Consider the following 16,389-nt stretch of genomic DNA (forward strand, 5'->3'; position numbering starts at 1 on the left):
TTCCATTTCTATGGGACCTTGAGCATAAATACACACTATTCTTATATGGCCTTCTATACAATGACACACCATCCCTGTGAGGACCTCTATGTCATCAAACAACATCCCAACGGAGACCTCAACATGACCACACACCATCCTTTTGGTGGACTCAGTACCATCATATCAGCTCTATTGGGACTTCAGCATCATTACATACTATTCGTATTCACATACCCTTGTATGGCCAATTGGGTGCATCTGTGGCTTCATTTGCATCACCTGAATGCATTTTCCTTCACCATTTGGGTATTTTTGGTTGAATTGGCCACTATTTTTGGCAGTGTTTCGTTCGGTATTTTTACCTGAAGATAGGATGGAATTAGCATTTTTATTTCCAGCTCTAATTCCACTGGAGGATTTAGCCCCGGGGGAATCATCACTGGTTTTCATTACTTATTCCTCCAGCGCTCATTTCTTCTGGGTTAATTTCACCAGAGGAATTAGTGTCCATTTTCAATAACCCTTATATCAGCAGATTGATCAAAGTGGCGCTAATTCCATTACTGCCACTTTTTTCCCTTAGAGATCAACTTGTAAGGAAACCAAATGAGTATCAATTAAACATCAACTTTGTGAATATTTTTTGAATAATCAGACAAAATGTGATGCCAACATTCAATTAATTCACATATCAGACTATAGACAAGATGACATCCGTGCACATAATGTGTTGTCTTGACAGTGTAGAATTCAATTTCATCACACACCACCCCTATGGGGACTTCAACAAAATCACAAAAAAATAAGAAAGTAAAGTAAGTCATATTGTGATTCGTTTATTACAAAAGTAGTCAATGCTTGAAATGAATCTAGAAGTGTGTTGTGCAATCAATGAGGGAAGATTTACATTGCATATCAATTATATCCAATTCTGTAAACATACAAAATACACAAAAAACAGCTTAATTTCATTATTTTACATTTAAACGCAGAGTTCAGGCCATTTAAAACACAATTGTATTTGTGTATAAATGGTTCCCATGAATCTGCTGTCTGCTGCCTAAGCATGTAGGGCATCTGATTTATCAAGTGTGTTTAAATTCCTGTCCGTGTGTTGATGACTGCAATACCACACCCACCCTGCGGGGGCAGAGCTGAGTAAAAAATCAACACACCAAAATAAACACAGGTCCCCACAAAGCCATTTTTTAAAAAGTTCTAAAAATTGGCACAGATGTCTTTTAAGTTGTTTTAAGTCATTTGGAAGGCATTACCATGTGGGGACTTGGGTTTAGGTCCCCACAGTGAAATCAAGTCCCCACAGCGTGTGCATGTTTACACACCCAAGTCCCCACAAGGATAGTAACACAAACTCACACACACACACACACACACACACACACACACACACACACACACACACACACACACACACACACACACACACACACACACACACACACACACACACACACACACACACACACACACACACACACACACACACACACACACACACACACACACACACACACACACACACACACACACACACACACACACACACACACACACACACACACACACACACACACACACACACACACACACACACACACACGCGCGCGCAAATAGATGCATACAGACATGCATGGCCATACAAACATGACACACTCTCACACAGACACACCAACATGCACAGCATTCTGTCCAATGTTCCTTGTCAGGAAATCACCTTTATCTCTCTCCTTCTTCATAAGGCACACTCTCCCTTTGAGCAGTGATTCGGCAGACCTTGGTTTTTCACATGGCACACCCACCTCTTTAAACAGCGAGTCGGTAGACTTTGCTTCTTTACTTGGCACACCCTCTCTTTGAGCAGTTTGCCAGTAGACTGTGCTTCTTCACATGGCACACCCTCCATTTAAGCAGCGAGTCAGTAGACCTTGCTTCTTCACATGGCACACCCTCGCTTTGAGCAGCGAGTTGGTAGACCTTGCTTCTTCACATGGCACACCCTTGCTTTGAGCAGCGAGTCGGTAGACTGTGCTTCATCACATGGCACACCCTCCCTTTGAGCAGTGAATCAGCAGACCTTGCTTGTCCACATGGCACACCTTCTCTTTGAGCAGTGAGTTGGTAGATTGTGCTTCTTCACGTGACACACCCTCCACTTGAGCAGTGAGTCAGCAGACCTTGCTTCTCCTCCCCTCCATTTAGTACGTCAATTACTATTTGCACAACTTTCTGGGAGACAATTACAGAAGACCCAATATTAACTGGGCAGGATTAAACTAATCTAATGAAGCATGTTGGTTAAATGTAACGTGAACTCTATCAGGCCGGAGGATGGGCTCACACGATATGGCAAAATCATCAGCTCTCTCAGTAGAAATATGGCTGCATCTGAACTTGTGGTTCAAAAAGTACAACACATCTCTGCAAAACCTTCTATGCAGTGCAGCTGCAAATCAGTCACACCTGTATTTTCAAATGGATTTCATCCACATCTCTGGCCAGTTTCCTTCCCAACTACTGCAATGTTTTCAATTCTTTGAGCACACAGTAAGTCTAGGTTAAGCCATCACTCTCAAAACTACCAATCTGGCCAAACGTGTGCTGTCTCCACACATCTAGTGGCATTTGGTGTGACCTGCATCACATGGGTCCCATAACACCTTGAACCCATGACACATGTCGGATCACCCACTTATCCACCACCTACTGTTTTCTTTGCTCGTTTTATCAGAGACTTTATCAATCAGGGTTATTCAAGCACTCAGGACTCCCTGTGCCCTCTAAAACCTGATGCTGGGCTCAAAGATGGAGCGAGGAACCCCTGTCTTTGCATCTCAAATGATGCATTGGCACTGGAGTGGGTAAGCAATTTCTACTAATGGGTATGCCATTCGCTCTGCCTCCTCCCATATGTGCACTCCCAAATTCTGCTGGAGGGGCCAACATCAGTTGCTCATGTGCCTCTGACGTTCACCGAGGGGGTCGTTTATACTAAATGCACATTGCTTGCAGGATATATCACCAGCGTTTGCACTTAAGTGCTCTCGGGACACCTCATGCAATTTTAAACATTTACAAAACTGGGCTTAAACAGTAAACACAGGCAACATTGAGTCGACTCACTTTTACTCTAATCCAGCTGCTTATAGAAACAGGGGATTCCATAGGATTATAGCATGGCACAGATACACTTTCCTTAATCCTAACCACCCAGGGATGTTGTATACCTCTTGCTGTTGAAATGCAGAATAAAGGGGTCTCAAGACTTGTTTTAAGTGCAAAAATAAACAATGGATTTCTGGTTGAAGGCAATGGGGACAGCGCTGTAGGACCTGCGCCACTGAGGTCAAGTCAGTCAAGTGAAGTCATATTGCTGTCCTCAATGGCGGATTGTGAGGGGTTCAGCAATAAAAAGGCTGGAGTTAAGTTTCAAGACAGCCAGTGGCGTTATAAAGGAGAAGCCAGTGTACGATGTGATCAGGGATGTCCTTGTCAATGGAGAATGTATGAGGAGGTGTGAATGTTTGGAGGGAAGAGCTGAGTTCAGCATCATAGGAGGCAAGAGAGTGAGGTGAGAATTTCATGATTAGAGAGGCAGTGAGGTGGTAGAGAGTGAAAGATAAGGTAAAAAGACTTCTCAGTGGTACGGATGGGGAAGATTAACCAGGGTGTGGTCAAATGGGGTAAAGATGAGTAGGAGACGGTGAACTTTGGATAGGCTTAAGAAACTGTGATTGTCCTTTAGTTCAGTGGTGACCATGGTAAAGACGAGTTCCAGGCCACAATCAGAGAAGAAGGAATTTAGATTGGCAAGTAGTATAATGGAGCATCATATCGAGAGGGCCGCTGGAGGCAGCTGAGCAGCAATATACCCAAACAAGGAAAGGGGAAGGTCACAGAATGTAGGACGTGGATATGGTGCCACCTTGATCATGCGTCCAACATGCATCCGCTCCAGCCCGTAGACTTGGAGTTGGAGAACATGGCAGACTCAGTGTGTAGAGCCGCCAGAGGGGGTAGTATCATGGGGTAATATAGGTTTCAGCAATAACCAAAACAGACATGCCTGTCTTGTGGGAGTCCACATGATTGATGAGGATGAAGGTTGTAATAATAATTGAGCATTCCTAAGAATGAGGTCTGGGAGATGTTGGGAGAATGATAGGGTGGGGGCTTACTCATAAAGATGGTTCAGGCTAGTGAGGTTTGATTGAATTTCTGAGTGCAACATGGTAACTGTAAGAAGGACCCAGTTGAATTTGAAGAGGAGATGAAGGAGCAGTGGAAGATTGGTGGAGGGGTGTGGTGTGTAGCAGTGCATGTGATAATTCCAGGTGAAGGACAGACAGTGGGCATTGAAGGAAAGTGGGAACATTTGGAGGTGCATGGTAACGTACAGAAAAGCAGCAGTAAACGTGTTGGAACCAATTGTCAGGCTACACAAAGTGATGGCATTTGATCAATTGGTTGAGCAGTGTTTGAGCTGTAGGAATTGTCACAAAAAAGGACATTCAGTTACAAATCTCAGAAGCCAAAAAAGGTCCTTGAGTTGCAACCAAAAAGAATCAAGTTGAGAGATCACTATCAACCAAGTGAAGTAGGGTAGCATGTCAGTAAACATAGTTAGGTTATCTGGTCAGTAATGACTAAAGATTTTAAGATCACTAGTCTAAAGTGATCAAAAATAACAATTGAGAAAATAAAATGTAAGGGGAGAGGGATAGAACATTGATGGACACTAATTCATATTGTAGTGCTCGCACCCATGACTGGGCACGGGTGAGCCGGGTCCCTTCCAGACTACAGTGAATAGAGCAATAGCCACCTCTAGTGCTGGTACTCGTGACTGGGCACAGTGCAAGCCGGGTCCCTTCCAGACTACGGTGAATAGAGCAATAGCCACCTGTAGTGCTGGTACCCATGACTGGGCATGGTGCCAGCCGGGTCCCTTCCAGACTACGGTGAATAGAGCGATAGCCACCTCTAGTGCTGGTACCCATGACTGGGCACGGTGTGAGCTGGTACCCTTCCAGACTATGGTGAATAGAGCAATAGCCACCTGTAGTGCTGCCCCCCATGAATGGGCACAGTGCCAGCCGGGTCCCTTCCAGACTACGGTGAATAGAGCGATAGCCACCTCTAGTGCCGGTACCCATGACTGGGCATGGTGCCAGCCGGGTCCCTTCCAGACTACGGTGAATAGAGCGATAACCACCACAGTAGTAGGATAATTACATGGGATAAGCAAATGGCAAGATATTAGAGGACAAATAGTAAAACAACAGCACCAGATGCACATTTAATCTGCCGGATGTTTTGATGGTACATACATGGGTTAGAATTATTTTGAGGAATTCTAGTCTCTGTTATGTGTAGAGTGAGGGGTAATTCATCTATACTGTGCTGTTATATTTATGCAATCAGTGCATGAGAACCTGGAGCAGGGTGTAAGAGAGTGGCTCTGGAAGAGAGACTTATGCTTGAATATACATAGAATAGCATGAGATGTGTGGACCTGGAAGAGGTGTGAATGAGACCCTGGATGGCGCTGCACATGTTGGTGTCTATGGAAGTAGTTTAGTTCCTTGAGGGCATCATGTTTTACATGTCTGGGAGAAGGTGAAGTGGTGTATTGCAGTACATGTGTTTAAAGGTGTCTTGTGAATAGGAGAAGGTATTGCCATTTCAAGGCGGTTTCATTAATTATTTATGTGAAATGTGTTCTCTGCGGAAAGATGAGCATTCTCTTGGGTGGGTGCGTTGTTTGGGAACATGCTTGATTTGAGGGTACTGAAAGCGTTTTCTGTGGAATTATGTGTGGTATACAAGGAATCACTTTGATGGACAAATGTCATTTTAAAACATGAAGGGGCATGTGAATAGCCATTAAGGGCCTGATTCACAGAACGTTTTTCTATGGGATTGCACCATTATAAAATGCTTCTGTGAAGCAGGCTCTGAATCTTATTTATTGTAGAAATCCTAGCGGTTTAGTATGTATGTAGTACTGTAGTACTTTGGATGTGTCTTAGTCACTTCAAGGCAGGTGGCGACCCTTAGTATCTGAGTGATGAGGAATGCATATGAGTTGTGGGTCATCTTTAGCCAGAGGAGTGGCAATTTGGTGGGGGCTGTGTCAGTGAGGAGGGGGTGTTGTCTTTGGGATGGGTGGGGGTGTGGTCATCAAGAGTTGCACAGTTGATAGGAGAATGTGTTGACCATATGAACTATTGAAGCTGGTCAGCTCTGTGTATTGTGTGGAGTTTATGATTTGCCAGCAGTCTCTGTGATGAAGCTCGAGTACTAAGCAGTGACATGATATAGGTAAAGATGGCTCTGTGAGAGGCTATGAGGAAGCTGGAGAGTTTGCCTGGCTCAGATCTTTGCTGTCTATGGGTGAGCAGCCAGAAATCTCTGTGATGAAGCTCGGTTACTAAGAAGTGCCATGACATGACATAGGTAAAGATGGCTCTATGAGAGGCTATGAGGAAGCTGGAGCGTTTGCCTGGCTCGGATCTTGGTGGTCTATGGATGAGAAGCCAGAAATCTCTGTGATGAAGCTTGGTTACTAAGAAGTACCATGCCATGACATAGGTAAAGATGGCTCTGTGAGAGGCTATGAGGAAGCTGGAGAGTTTGCCTGGCTCTGATCTTTGCTGTCTATGGGTGAGCAGCCAGAAATCTCTGTGATGAAGCTCGGTTACTAAGAAGTGCCATGACATGACATAGGTAAAGATGGCTCTATGAGAGGCTATGAGGAAGCTGGAGCGTTTGCCTGGCTCGGATCTTGGTGGTCTATGGATGAGAAGCCAGAAATCTCTGTGATGAAGCTTGGTTACTAAGAAGTGCCATGCCATGACAAAGGTAAAGATGGCTCTATGAGAGGCTATGAGGAAGCTGGAGCGTTTGCCTGGCTCGGATCTTTGCTGTCTATGGCTGAGAAGCCAGAAATCTCTGTGATGAAGCTTGGTTAATAAGAAGTGCCATGACATGACAAAGGTAAAGATGGCTCTATGAGAAGCTATGAGGAAGCTGGAGCGTTTGCCTGGCTCGGATCTTGGTGGTCTATGGATGAGAAGCCAGAAATCTCTGTGATGAAGCTCGGTTACTAAGAAGTGCCATGCCATGACATAGGTAAAGATGGCTCTATGAGAGGCTATGAGGAAGCTGGAGCGTTTGCCTGGCTCGGATCTTGGTGGTCTATGGATGAGAAGCCAGAAATCTCTGTGATGAAGCTTGGTTACTAAGAAGTGCCATGACATGACATAGGTAAAGATGGCTCTATGAGAGGCTATGAGGAAGCTGGAACGTTTGCCTGGCTCGGATCTTGGTGGTGCATGGATGAGAAGCCAGCAATTAGAAGTAGTGGCCGCTCTTCGAGGAGGTGTGACTTGAGTGTTTTCTGTCAGTGAATGTCTGGCATAATGGTTTGTTTGGTTCACATGATGCAATTCTTTCCACCAGCAAAGGTTTGGTCAAAAGGTGATTGGTGGACTATATCCTTAGCGGGTAGAGGTTTGGTATTTGCAAGGGGGTATTGACAAATGTAAGTGAAGTTTTGCAGCAATATGATTTGCTTTGACAGGATAATGAAATCACAATTGTCCCACATGTACATTTGGCCAATCGATATCTATGTTTGTGTCTCTGACATTTAGAGGTACGTTCAAAACATTACGAGGCTCCTTAGTTGACAATTTTGCAGTCTATGTTAACGTGTCTATAGGAACCTTTGTGAACCTTGATCTCATTACATACATTGAAGATGTCACATCCTTTGGTAAACAGTTCAAATCGAGTGCTACATTGGGAGAAATGTATTCTTCATATGTGGTTATATGTAGTAAATTGCCTCGAGTTGGGCATTTACATTTGCACCTATGTGCCAACTGGTCACACGTGGCAATTGTCATCATCTGCACTGAAAAGTGCACAAGGGAGTTGTAAACTGGTGGTGGAAGTGCCCTTATGTATATGCCATGCAAGAGGAGTAACCACCTCCAAAGGTAGCCACTAGTTTTAGGCTAGTATGAAAAGGTCAGGGGAAAAGGGAGGGGGAAATGTAACTCTCGTTCACCAGCGTCCCCCCCCACCCTGAAGGATGAATGTCAGTGTTAAGAAACTTTTGAATGACAGTGTTAAGCAAAGTTTAACACGTTTACGCCGCCCTTAATCTATGCTTCATGGACTTGGAAATGTAGCTGCTTAGTGTGTGACAGGAATGATATATGGCCAGGGTGTAAAGAAGTACAGTTTAATAAGAATTGAGTCTGAAATGATGCTGTGCTATTAGGAGATAAAAATAATGAACATGTTCCACTAATTATCTCTACTTCTCTCCCTCTCTCCCCTTCTCCGCTTCTCTCTCTCTCCCTCTCTCATGATGGCTCTCTCTCTCATTCTTTCTCTCTCTCTCTCTCTCTCTCTCTCTCTCTCTCTCTCTCTCTCCCTATCGCTTTAATTCTCTCTCTCATTCTCTCTCTCTCCCCATCTTTCTCTCTCCCTCTCTCATTATTTCTATCCCTCGCTCATTCTTTCCCTCTCTCGCTCCATCTTTCTCTCTCTCCCCCTCTCTCATTCTTACTCATTCTCTCTGTCGCCCCATCTTCCTGTCTATTTTTCTCTCCCTCTCTTGCTCCATCATTCTTTCTCTCTCTCTCTCATTCTTTCTCTCTCTCCCTCTCATACTTTCCTTCTCTCGCTCTCCCCCTCTTTCTCTCTCCCTCTATCTCTCGCTCGCGCTCTCACTCATTCTTTCTCTCGCTTTCATTCTTTCTATCACTCTATTTCTCTCTCATTCTTTTGATCTCTCTCTCTCTCTCTCTCCCTCTCTCTTTCTCACATTCTTTCTCTCTCTCCCTCTCTATTCCTCTCTCTCTCTCCTCCATCCTATGCCCTTTAGGACCCACAATAAAAATGAAGCGTCCTTTCATCATGACGAAGTACCAAAAAGAAATTGATGAGCTCTACATGGCTTGACACGTCTCCCGGAAGGAATGGAGCCCACATCAGTGATAATCCAATGGGATTTTTATGTGTCTCATTTTGTTCTGAAAAACCTGGGGATATGAATAGTGTGATAGAATACATTAGTTAAGGAACATTAAACATTGGCTTACATAGTGTCATGTTTGAGTCTTAGTTTCTATATATAGAAAAATAATCACTAATTAAAACAGAAACATACTATGTTTTCCCTTGATTCAGGGACTTGGTTGGTCTTAGAAGTGTGATAGTGACACCCAGGGTGTGCTTTCTTGGGCTTCACTGCATTCCCCTGGTTGGGGGCTCTTTATGCTCTATTGTCTTTCTGGGAGACTTCTGCACTGTGATTTCTTTCTGTCCTTTGGTGGCTCTTTATATTCTATTGTCTTGCTTGGAGACATCTGCACTTTGATCTCTCTCTGTCCTTCTCGATTGCATCAGATCATTTCTTGGAGTAAGTGGCATCATTGGAAGGTGTTATGTATGACAGTGCTTGCAGTGAAATCACACACTCCTTTACCTGGATGAAGTAAGTGGCATCATTGGAAGGTTTAAGCTATGACAGTGCATACATTGAAATCACACCCTACTTTACCTGGATGAAGTAAGTGGCATCGTTGGAAGGCATACGCTATGCTATGTTATGATCACTTGTATAGTGCACGGTCACCCGAGGGCAGGCGTCAAAGGAAAAGGCAAGCCATTCAACCACAGAGATCAGAATAGATGTGTTTTAAGGCTTTCCTAAAGACCCAATGATTTTGCATTTTTGCATTTTTTTCATTGCCAGCGGGAGATTGTTCCGCATCTGAGCCACAGAAATAGAAAATACACGCCCCCCAACACGGGTGCGATGGAAGGACGGCACACATAGAAGACTGGCCGATGCTGAATGCAGAGGGCACTTGGGAGGTAACGCACAAACTTTGGCAAATAGCCTATACTTGGGCATCCATAGACAGAGTGGCTTTAGCCGATGGAACTGGGAGAGAACCAAGAGAAGAAGTACGACGCGAAGAAATCCAAAGTGAAGGATCAGGGGGAGAATCCACCACCAACACCTGCATTTGGTTCACATTCAATTTCAACCAGTTGCAGCTCATCCACTCCCCCACGGCTGTCAGGCACTTATGAAGGCACAATGACACCTCAGCCACGTCGAGATCTAAGCGGATCAGGATATGGGTGTCGTCTGCATAAGAATAGCACCTGACGCCGAAGGAGAGATCAGACGCAGAAATACGAAGATGTAGATATTCAAAAGAATAGGGGACAAAGCAGAACCATGTGGAACACCGCGGCTGAGGTGACAAGAATTAGATGTAAAGGGAGGAAGAGAAAGAGATTGAGAACTGTCGGCCAGGAAAGAAGAACACCAGGCCAGCACTTGACCCGATAAACCGATCTGGGCCAGGCGGGTGAGCAGGGTGGGATTTCCCACTGTATGGAAAGCTGCTGACAGGTCTAATAAAATCAGGGTGTCGACACCCTCGGTGTCCACCAGCCTGGCCATGTCATCCTGGACAGAAACCAGGACACTCTACGTGCCCCTGCCAGGCTGACTGGGTCGGGTTAAGAAGATCAGATGACTCAAGACAAGAGGACAGAACAGGAGAGACCAGTGATTCCAAAAGTTTAATCAGAAAAGGTAGAAGAGAGATAGGCCGGCAATTATATGGAAGGGAGGAGTCAAGCAAAGGCTTATTCAGACGGGGGATTACCGTGGCAGCCTTTAACTCAGGAGGGATGAACCCAGACTGGCAGGAGGAGTTCACAGCTGCTGTGATCTCCTCTAAAAAAGTCTGACGAGATCTCCTTCATAACTCTGAGTGGCACCACATCAGATGGAACAAAAAGGAAAAGAGGACCAGCCTGGCCGAGTACTACTCACGTCATCACCAGGGGGCAGGTTCCCAGAAGAGGATGCAAGAACAAAGGGTACAGAGCTGCCTGCAATATTGGCGCGGATGGTCTCAATCTTTTTAATAAAGAACTGGGATAAAGATTCACAAAGCTCCTGAGTAGGTCTCACTAGAAAAGCTCCATACTGGGCCCCCTCACCTTCTCTAGCAGCCCATGGATCCAGAGGTTATTTCTCCTCAACCTCCTCTTGCTGTCCACCGCTCTGCTTTCCAAAACTTTGATCTTCTGAGTGACCACCATGAATTGTTTCTCCATGGTCTTTACTGCATCCTCCGTGTCCGATATTCGTTGTTCTGCTTCCCCCAATCTTGACGCCAATTTTCAGGCATCCTGCCTTAGGAAGAAGCCCTCTGAAGTTAATCTGTCTATCTTTTCCTCCATCTTCGATTGAGATTCTGCAATTGCTCCCATAATGTCTTTCAGTGAGATTACTGCATCTTGCACTGGATTCTCCATGTGGGCCCCATCATAAGCAGTAGGCTGTAGGGTGGTAAAATTGTTCACTATAAATTTGTCTGTTTTACTCTGCTGGGTGACTTTCATGCTCTTATCTTTTGCCATAATGTTGAGTAACAGTGATGGGGGAGAAACAGTCCACTGTAATGGCGGGCGACGGCTGGACTGGCTCCTCACCTTTGTGCAACCCAGGGGGGTAGATCAGACTTCATGTTCCTCTCCTGCCTGTTATGCTTGACCCCAGGTATGCTGTCATTGGTGAGTCCTGTGGGTTGGGGCAGCTCAGATCACTGTTCACACCTTCCTAGGTACTGTGGCAGCGGGCATATATCTTTGTAGCAGTTGTCCTTCAGATGTCTATTGTGTCTTCCCCTTACACTTCTTTCCCACTCTGGGCGTCCCTCCACCTGCAGGGGGCAGCAATCTGTAGGCCAGCAACACTCACCCCTGCTGTCAGGCATCCATCAGCAGGATACCCTCTGCACCCACTATCTGTGCCAGTCAAGTAGGCCCCACAAATCCCTTCCACACCCCTCCTGATCGCTTCCAGTGGGGGGCTCTATCGTGGTACTGCCACAGAATTCTACAACACTGACAACAGACGCCAAGCCTCTGCACACTGTACACATTGCATTGGTTCTTTGGTGGACGAGGTTCCCATAAGCAGGCCGTCTCAATTCCAGGGGTGGGGCTCAGCCCACCCAGCAGGTAGTGGCCCTCTCTCCCCCAATAGTCCCAAATGTCCAAGGACCCTCACTGGCACAGCAAGCCCCTGTTATCCGCAGATTGTGCCTCTGTTATTCCAGCTGGTCTCACAACCCCAAGGCGCATCTTTCCTCCTCCTCTGTGTCTCCTAGGTGCTGTCTGGGGAATTACACTCCTAGTGTCCCGGTCATCCGGAGCCCGATCCTCACATGAGAAGGGGGAAGAGGTACCTGGGTATTCTACCACTCCACACCCATTGCTTGCCTCACAGCTGCAGGGCCCCCTGCTGCCAAGCTGTTACAGTAAGGGCCATGCACATGTCTCAGGGATCTGTGTTCACCTTCCCCCTCCTCCTTCAGTGCAAGCCGGTGCTCACCACTGCTCAGCCGCACGCTTGCCCACAATCGCTCTTCTGCCACTAATCACACCGATGTTCACACTGAGGGGCCACGGAGTGGTGGGCGGGTTCACAGTGCCCTTGTGTCCTCTGACCAAAATGGCACCCACTCCACCAAAGCCCAGGGCAGTCGCAACAGTAGTCAGCTGGTTTCTCCACTTCCTGGCTACCGATTGCCACAGGGGTGCTCTGCTGCTATATCACCCACTTTGAAGCATTTACAGGCAACTTTAGTAAAGGATTTTATTCAGGATAAATGCAGCCATACAGATCGTCAGATTTCTACGTCTGCATCTGCTGCTGCTCAGCAGGGCTCTCACAGCTAACCTTTTAGAACAGTATCCAATTCACCCACCATACTCCAAATAAACCATTGAAGATGCATTGGAGACATATCAAATGCGTAAGCCAAATGATCCCCAATGGGCATATGGGAAAAAAGTGTAGAAGCACGTTCTTTTCCTCTACTCTTTCCTACAGGAAAAGGTGGAAGATATGATGAAAGCTCCACACGAATTAGGGCATCAGAATATCAATCTTTACAAATGTATTCTGAAGATCCCAAATTCAGACAAAATGTAGAATACATTTTCCACCTCCTGTTTGAAAGTGAACTAGCAACTCTATGTTATGGATTTGCACACACATTAAAAATAGGCTGTAATTTTTTTTAAACATGTCCGCTACCCAACTTCTTAAAAAAAAAAAGTATCACAAATTTCTTGGCAAACATGCACGGTACAAAATAATACTGGTTCTGACATCATGCTGATGTACGATGTATGCTAAGGAACCTGGGCCCATCCACATGGTTTGTTACTTTAAGTTGTGCAGAGTACGCATGGAATGACTTGCACAACTTCTTACACACTTCAAACCAAAATAAAGATGGAATAGATATAAAAACACCAGGAGAGGTTGGTTCTCTTGACCCTGTCAATGTATCAGTGTACTTTCACCATCACTTCATTGCCATGCTGCACTTCATCTGTAATAAAACTAACCCTCCACTCTGAGAAGAGGAACCCTTCTTTTGGAGAAAAGAATATCAATCTCGAGAAGCGCCACACATCCAGATGCTTTTGTGGATAAAAGATGCTCCCAAAATTGTCCACAGCAGTGATGCCATTGATTTACAGTTTTTACAGTTTACCTGCGACAACCCTACAGAAACCACGGATAGTGACCTATGTACACAAATCCTACGCTACCAAAAACATAAAATATAAAATCAAAGGTAAATATTATACCAAATGTTGCTTTGGCTTCCCTAGAACAGTTTTCAAAAAAGGACAAGTAACTAGATTGATGTCTTTGGGCCTCATTACACGGTAGGCGGTAGGGGTTTACCAGTACCGGTAAGGGCACCGGTACTGGTAAACCCCTACCGCCTTACTACGAGTTCCCTTTGTGGGACCCGACTTTAACGGCTGGTTTTAACAGCCATTAAAGTAGGGTGCCGCAAAGGGACCTCGGAGCTAATTATGGTACCGCAATTTGCGGTACCGTAATTAGCACCTTTCCCATTCCCATTATGCCCTATGGGGGCAAAAATGGGAATGGGGAAGAGCCTTGGTGAATGGGGAATTACCGCCCCCGCTCACCTTGGAGTAGGGCGGTAATTCCCCCATCCACCAAGCCGGACATGGTAAAATACCGGCGGCAACCATGGCGCTAATAGCACAAAACCATTCCCCATTCCCACTTGAGCCCCCATAGGGCTCAATGGGAATCGGGATGGAGCAAATAATGGGCCCGTTAATAACAGGCACGTTATTAGCTCCTTGGTCCCCTCGCGGAGCCCAGAAAGGTCGTCTGGTTTTACCAGATGTCTGTTCCGGGTCCTGCTAGGGGACCTCGTAATCAGGCACCCTTCATTACGGGAGCACCTGCCTCTTAATGAGGCCCTATGACTCATTTGAAGCTGCCTTCAAAGCAAATTAAAGTAGTATAACAACTATAAACTTCAAACAATTCAAAAAATGTTGCACAATAAACATGAATAAGAGGAAGAAATTCAAGCTCAACTAGATAAAGACACTCCTGAGGGCAGTCAACCTCTTATAGGAAGCCAAACACCACTCGGAGAAGCAATCATTTTAAATGAAGCAAAAATGGCCATGACTGGGGTAGAAAATACCATGTATTAATCTAACTAATCTGAAGAAGACTTGTCAGTGCTGAAGTCAGAGCTAAATGATGAACAAGTCAGCATTTATCTATCACTGAAGAAATTGAACATGATTTGTTTGTTTATTTATTTATTTTTAATTCACACCAGGCCCGGAGGTATCAGGGCACAGCAATAAAAGCAAATGAAAGGCTTGGGTTACAATTACAAGATAAGGAGAGTTATACAGTGAATATGCAGAAATATTGATACAGGCAAACAAGACATATATGTACGTTATGCATATAAGCAAGAATACAACAAATATATCGGTTATAAAGCAGTTGAAATATAGAAACAGATATACAGCAAGCATAGGTCAAGGAGTGTTTGATGGTATATCCCAGGGTAGAGGTAATACCATGGTCGCACCTACAGGTCCATGGATTTAAGCAAGTTAATATAGTTTTGTCTGAATGCCAGGTAGGGTTGATCTTCTCTCAGGGGGTGTGGTAGGAAGTTACAGAGTTTGGCTACTTTCACAGGAAAGCTACTACCACCAACCTTGGTAAGCCTAAATCTTGGAGTAGTAAGACAGTTGTCATTGCCAGTTCTCATGGGTGCGGTAGAGGTTCTTCAATGGAACCGGTCCATAATGTAACTAGGGGCTGCATTGTTTAGTGCTTTGTGGGTGAGTGATGCAGTTTTTAGGTAGATTTTGTTCTGAGTCGAGAGCCAGTTGTTTTTATGCCTAGTTGCTGAGATATTTGATCTCCTAGTCACCCCTAATGTGGCTTTTAATGCATTATTTTGTAGGATTTGTATCCTCTGAATAATAGCTTTATTTGCACCTGTGTAGAGGGCTTTACAATAATCTAGCCTGGAAAGTATTAGAGCTCTAGCCAGGATAAGGCAATTATCATTTGACAAGAAGGGTTTGCCAGACCTAATGAGCTTGCAAGTGTAGGCAGTGGCTGAGGCCAATATGATATGATATGGCATTTGTAACGCGCCTATACACAAGTGTATCAAGGCGCGATGAGGCAGGGAGGGGGGAACAGGGGGAAGACAGACAACGATCCTACTAGGCCAGGTGTCATTCAGATCGCGCAAGTGCAGGGGTAGGGGGAAGGGAAGACGTGCAAGGGGGGAGGGGGGAAGTGGAAGGGGGGGAGGGGAAAGTGCAGTACAAGGTAAGTAGAATAAAATAAATAATAAATAAATAAATAAGGAGGGCCAGCTGGTGGCAAGTGCAAGGTAAGTGCAGGTAAGTGCTGGGAAGGGGGGGCTGGAGGGATACAGAGACAGTCCCGCAGTGCAGGGGTTGCCAGGGAGGCAGTGCAAGTGGAGAGTGGCTGGGCCCAGGGTCGGGGAGTGGCCCAGTTGCAGATTCAGTGCAGTTTCAGCGAAGAATTAGCAGGGGAGAGGGAGAGAGAAAGCGGTTTTGAGGTGCTTCCTGAACCGGAGATGGTTCTCCTCAAGTTTCAGGGAGGCAGGAAGGCTGTTCCAGAGGGAGGCCCCTGCCGCAGAGAGAGATCTACCCCCAGCACGTTGCTTCGAGAAGCGGCTGACCCTGAGGGAGTTGGAGACGGATGAGCGAAGGGATCGGGAAGGAAGATATTTAGGAAGAGAGAGTTGAAGGTATTTAGGCCCCAGGCCCCAGAAGGCCTTGTGGACAATGCAGAGGGTTTTGAACTTTATCCTCGCAGCCACTGGGAGCCAGTGTAGAGATTTCAGTCCTGGAGAGATACGGTCCCTGGGCTTGAAGCCAAGGACAAGTCTCGCAGTTGTTTATCGAAGGTGTGGGCATGGT

The 16,389-nt window shown here is 45.6% G+C and overlaps 1 protein-coding gene across 1 annotated transcript in view; it reads left to right on the forward strand.

Moving 5' to 3' along the window:
- LOC138510876 (long-chain-fatty-acid--CoA ligase ACSBG2-like) overlaps positions 1–9,128 on the forward strand; it is a 366,119-nt gene extending 356,991 nt beyond the window's left edge. Inside the window, exon 13 of the mRNA XM_069626532.1 lies at positions 8,903–9,128. Coding sequence (XP_069482633.1) covers positions 8,903–8,979 — 77 coding nt within the window. The 3' untranslated portion in view covers positions 8,980–9,128. The remainder of the gene's footprint in view (positions 1–8,902) is intronic.
- Positions 9,129–16,389: the final 7,261 nt, after the last annotated feature.

This window comes from Ambystoma mexicanum, chromosome 6p (genome assembly GCF_040938575.1).
Source record: "Ambystoma mexicanum isolate Mex_15411 chromosome 6p, UKY_AmexF1_1, whole genome shotgun sequence".
Lineage (NCBI taxonomy): Eukaryota > Metazoa > Chordata > Amphibia > Caudata > Ambystomatidae > Ambystoma > Ambystoma mexicanum.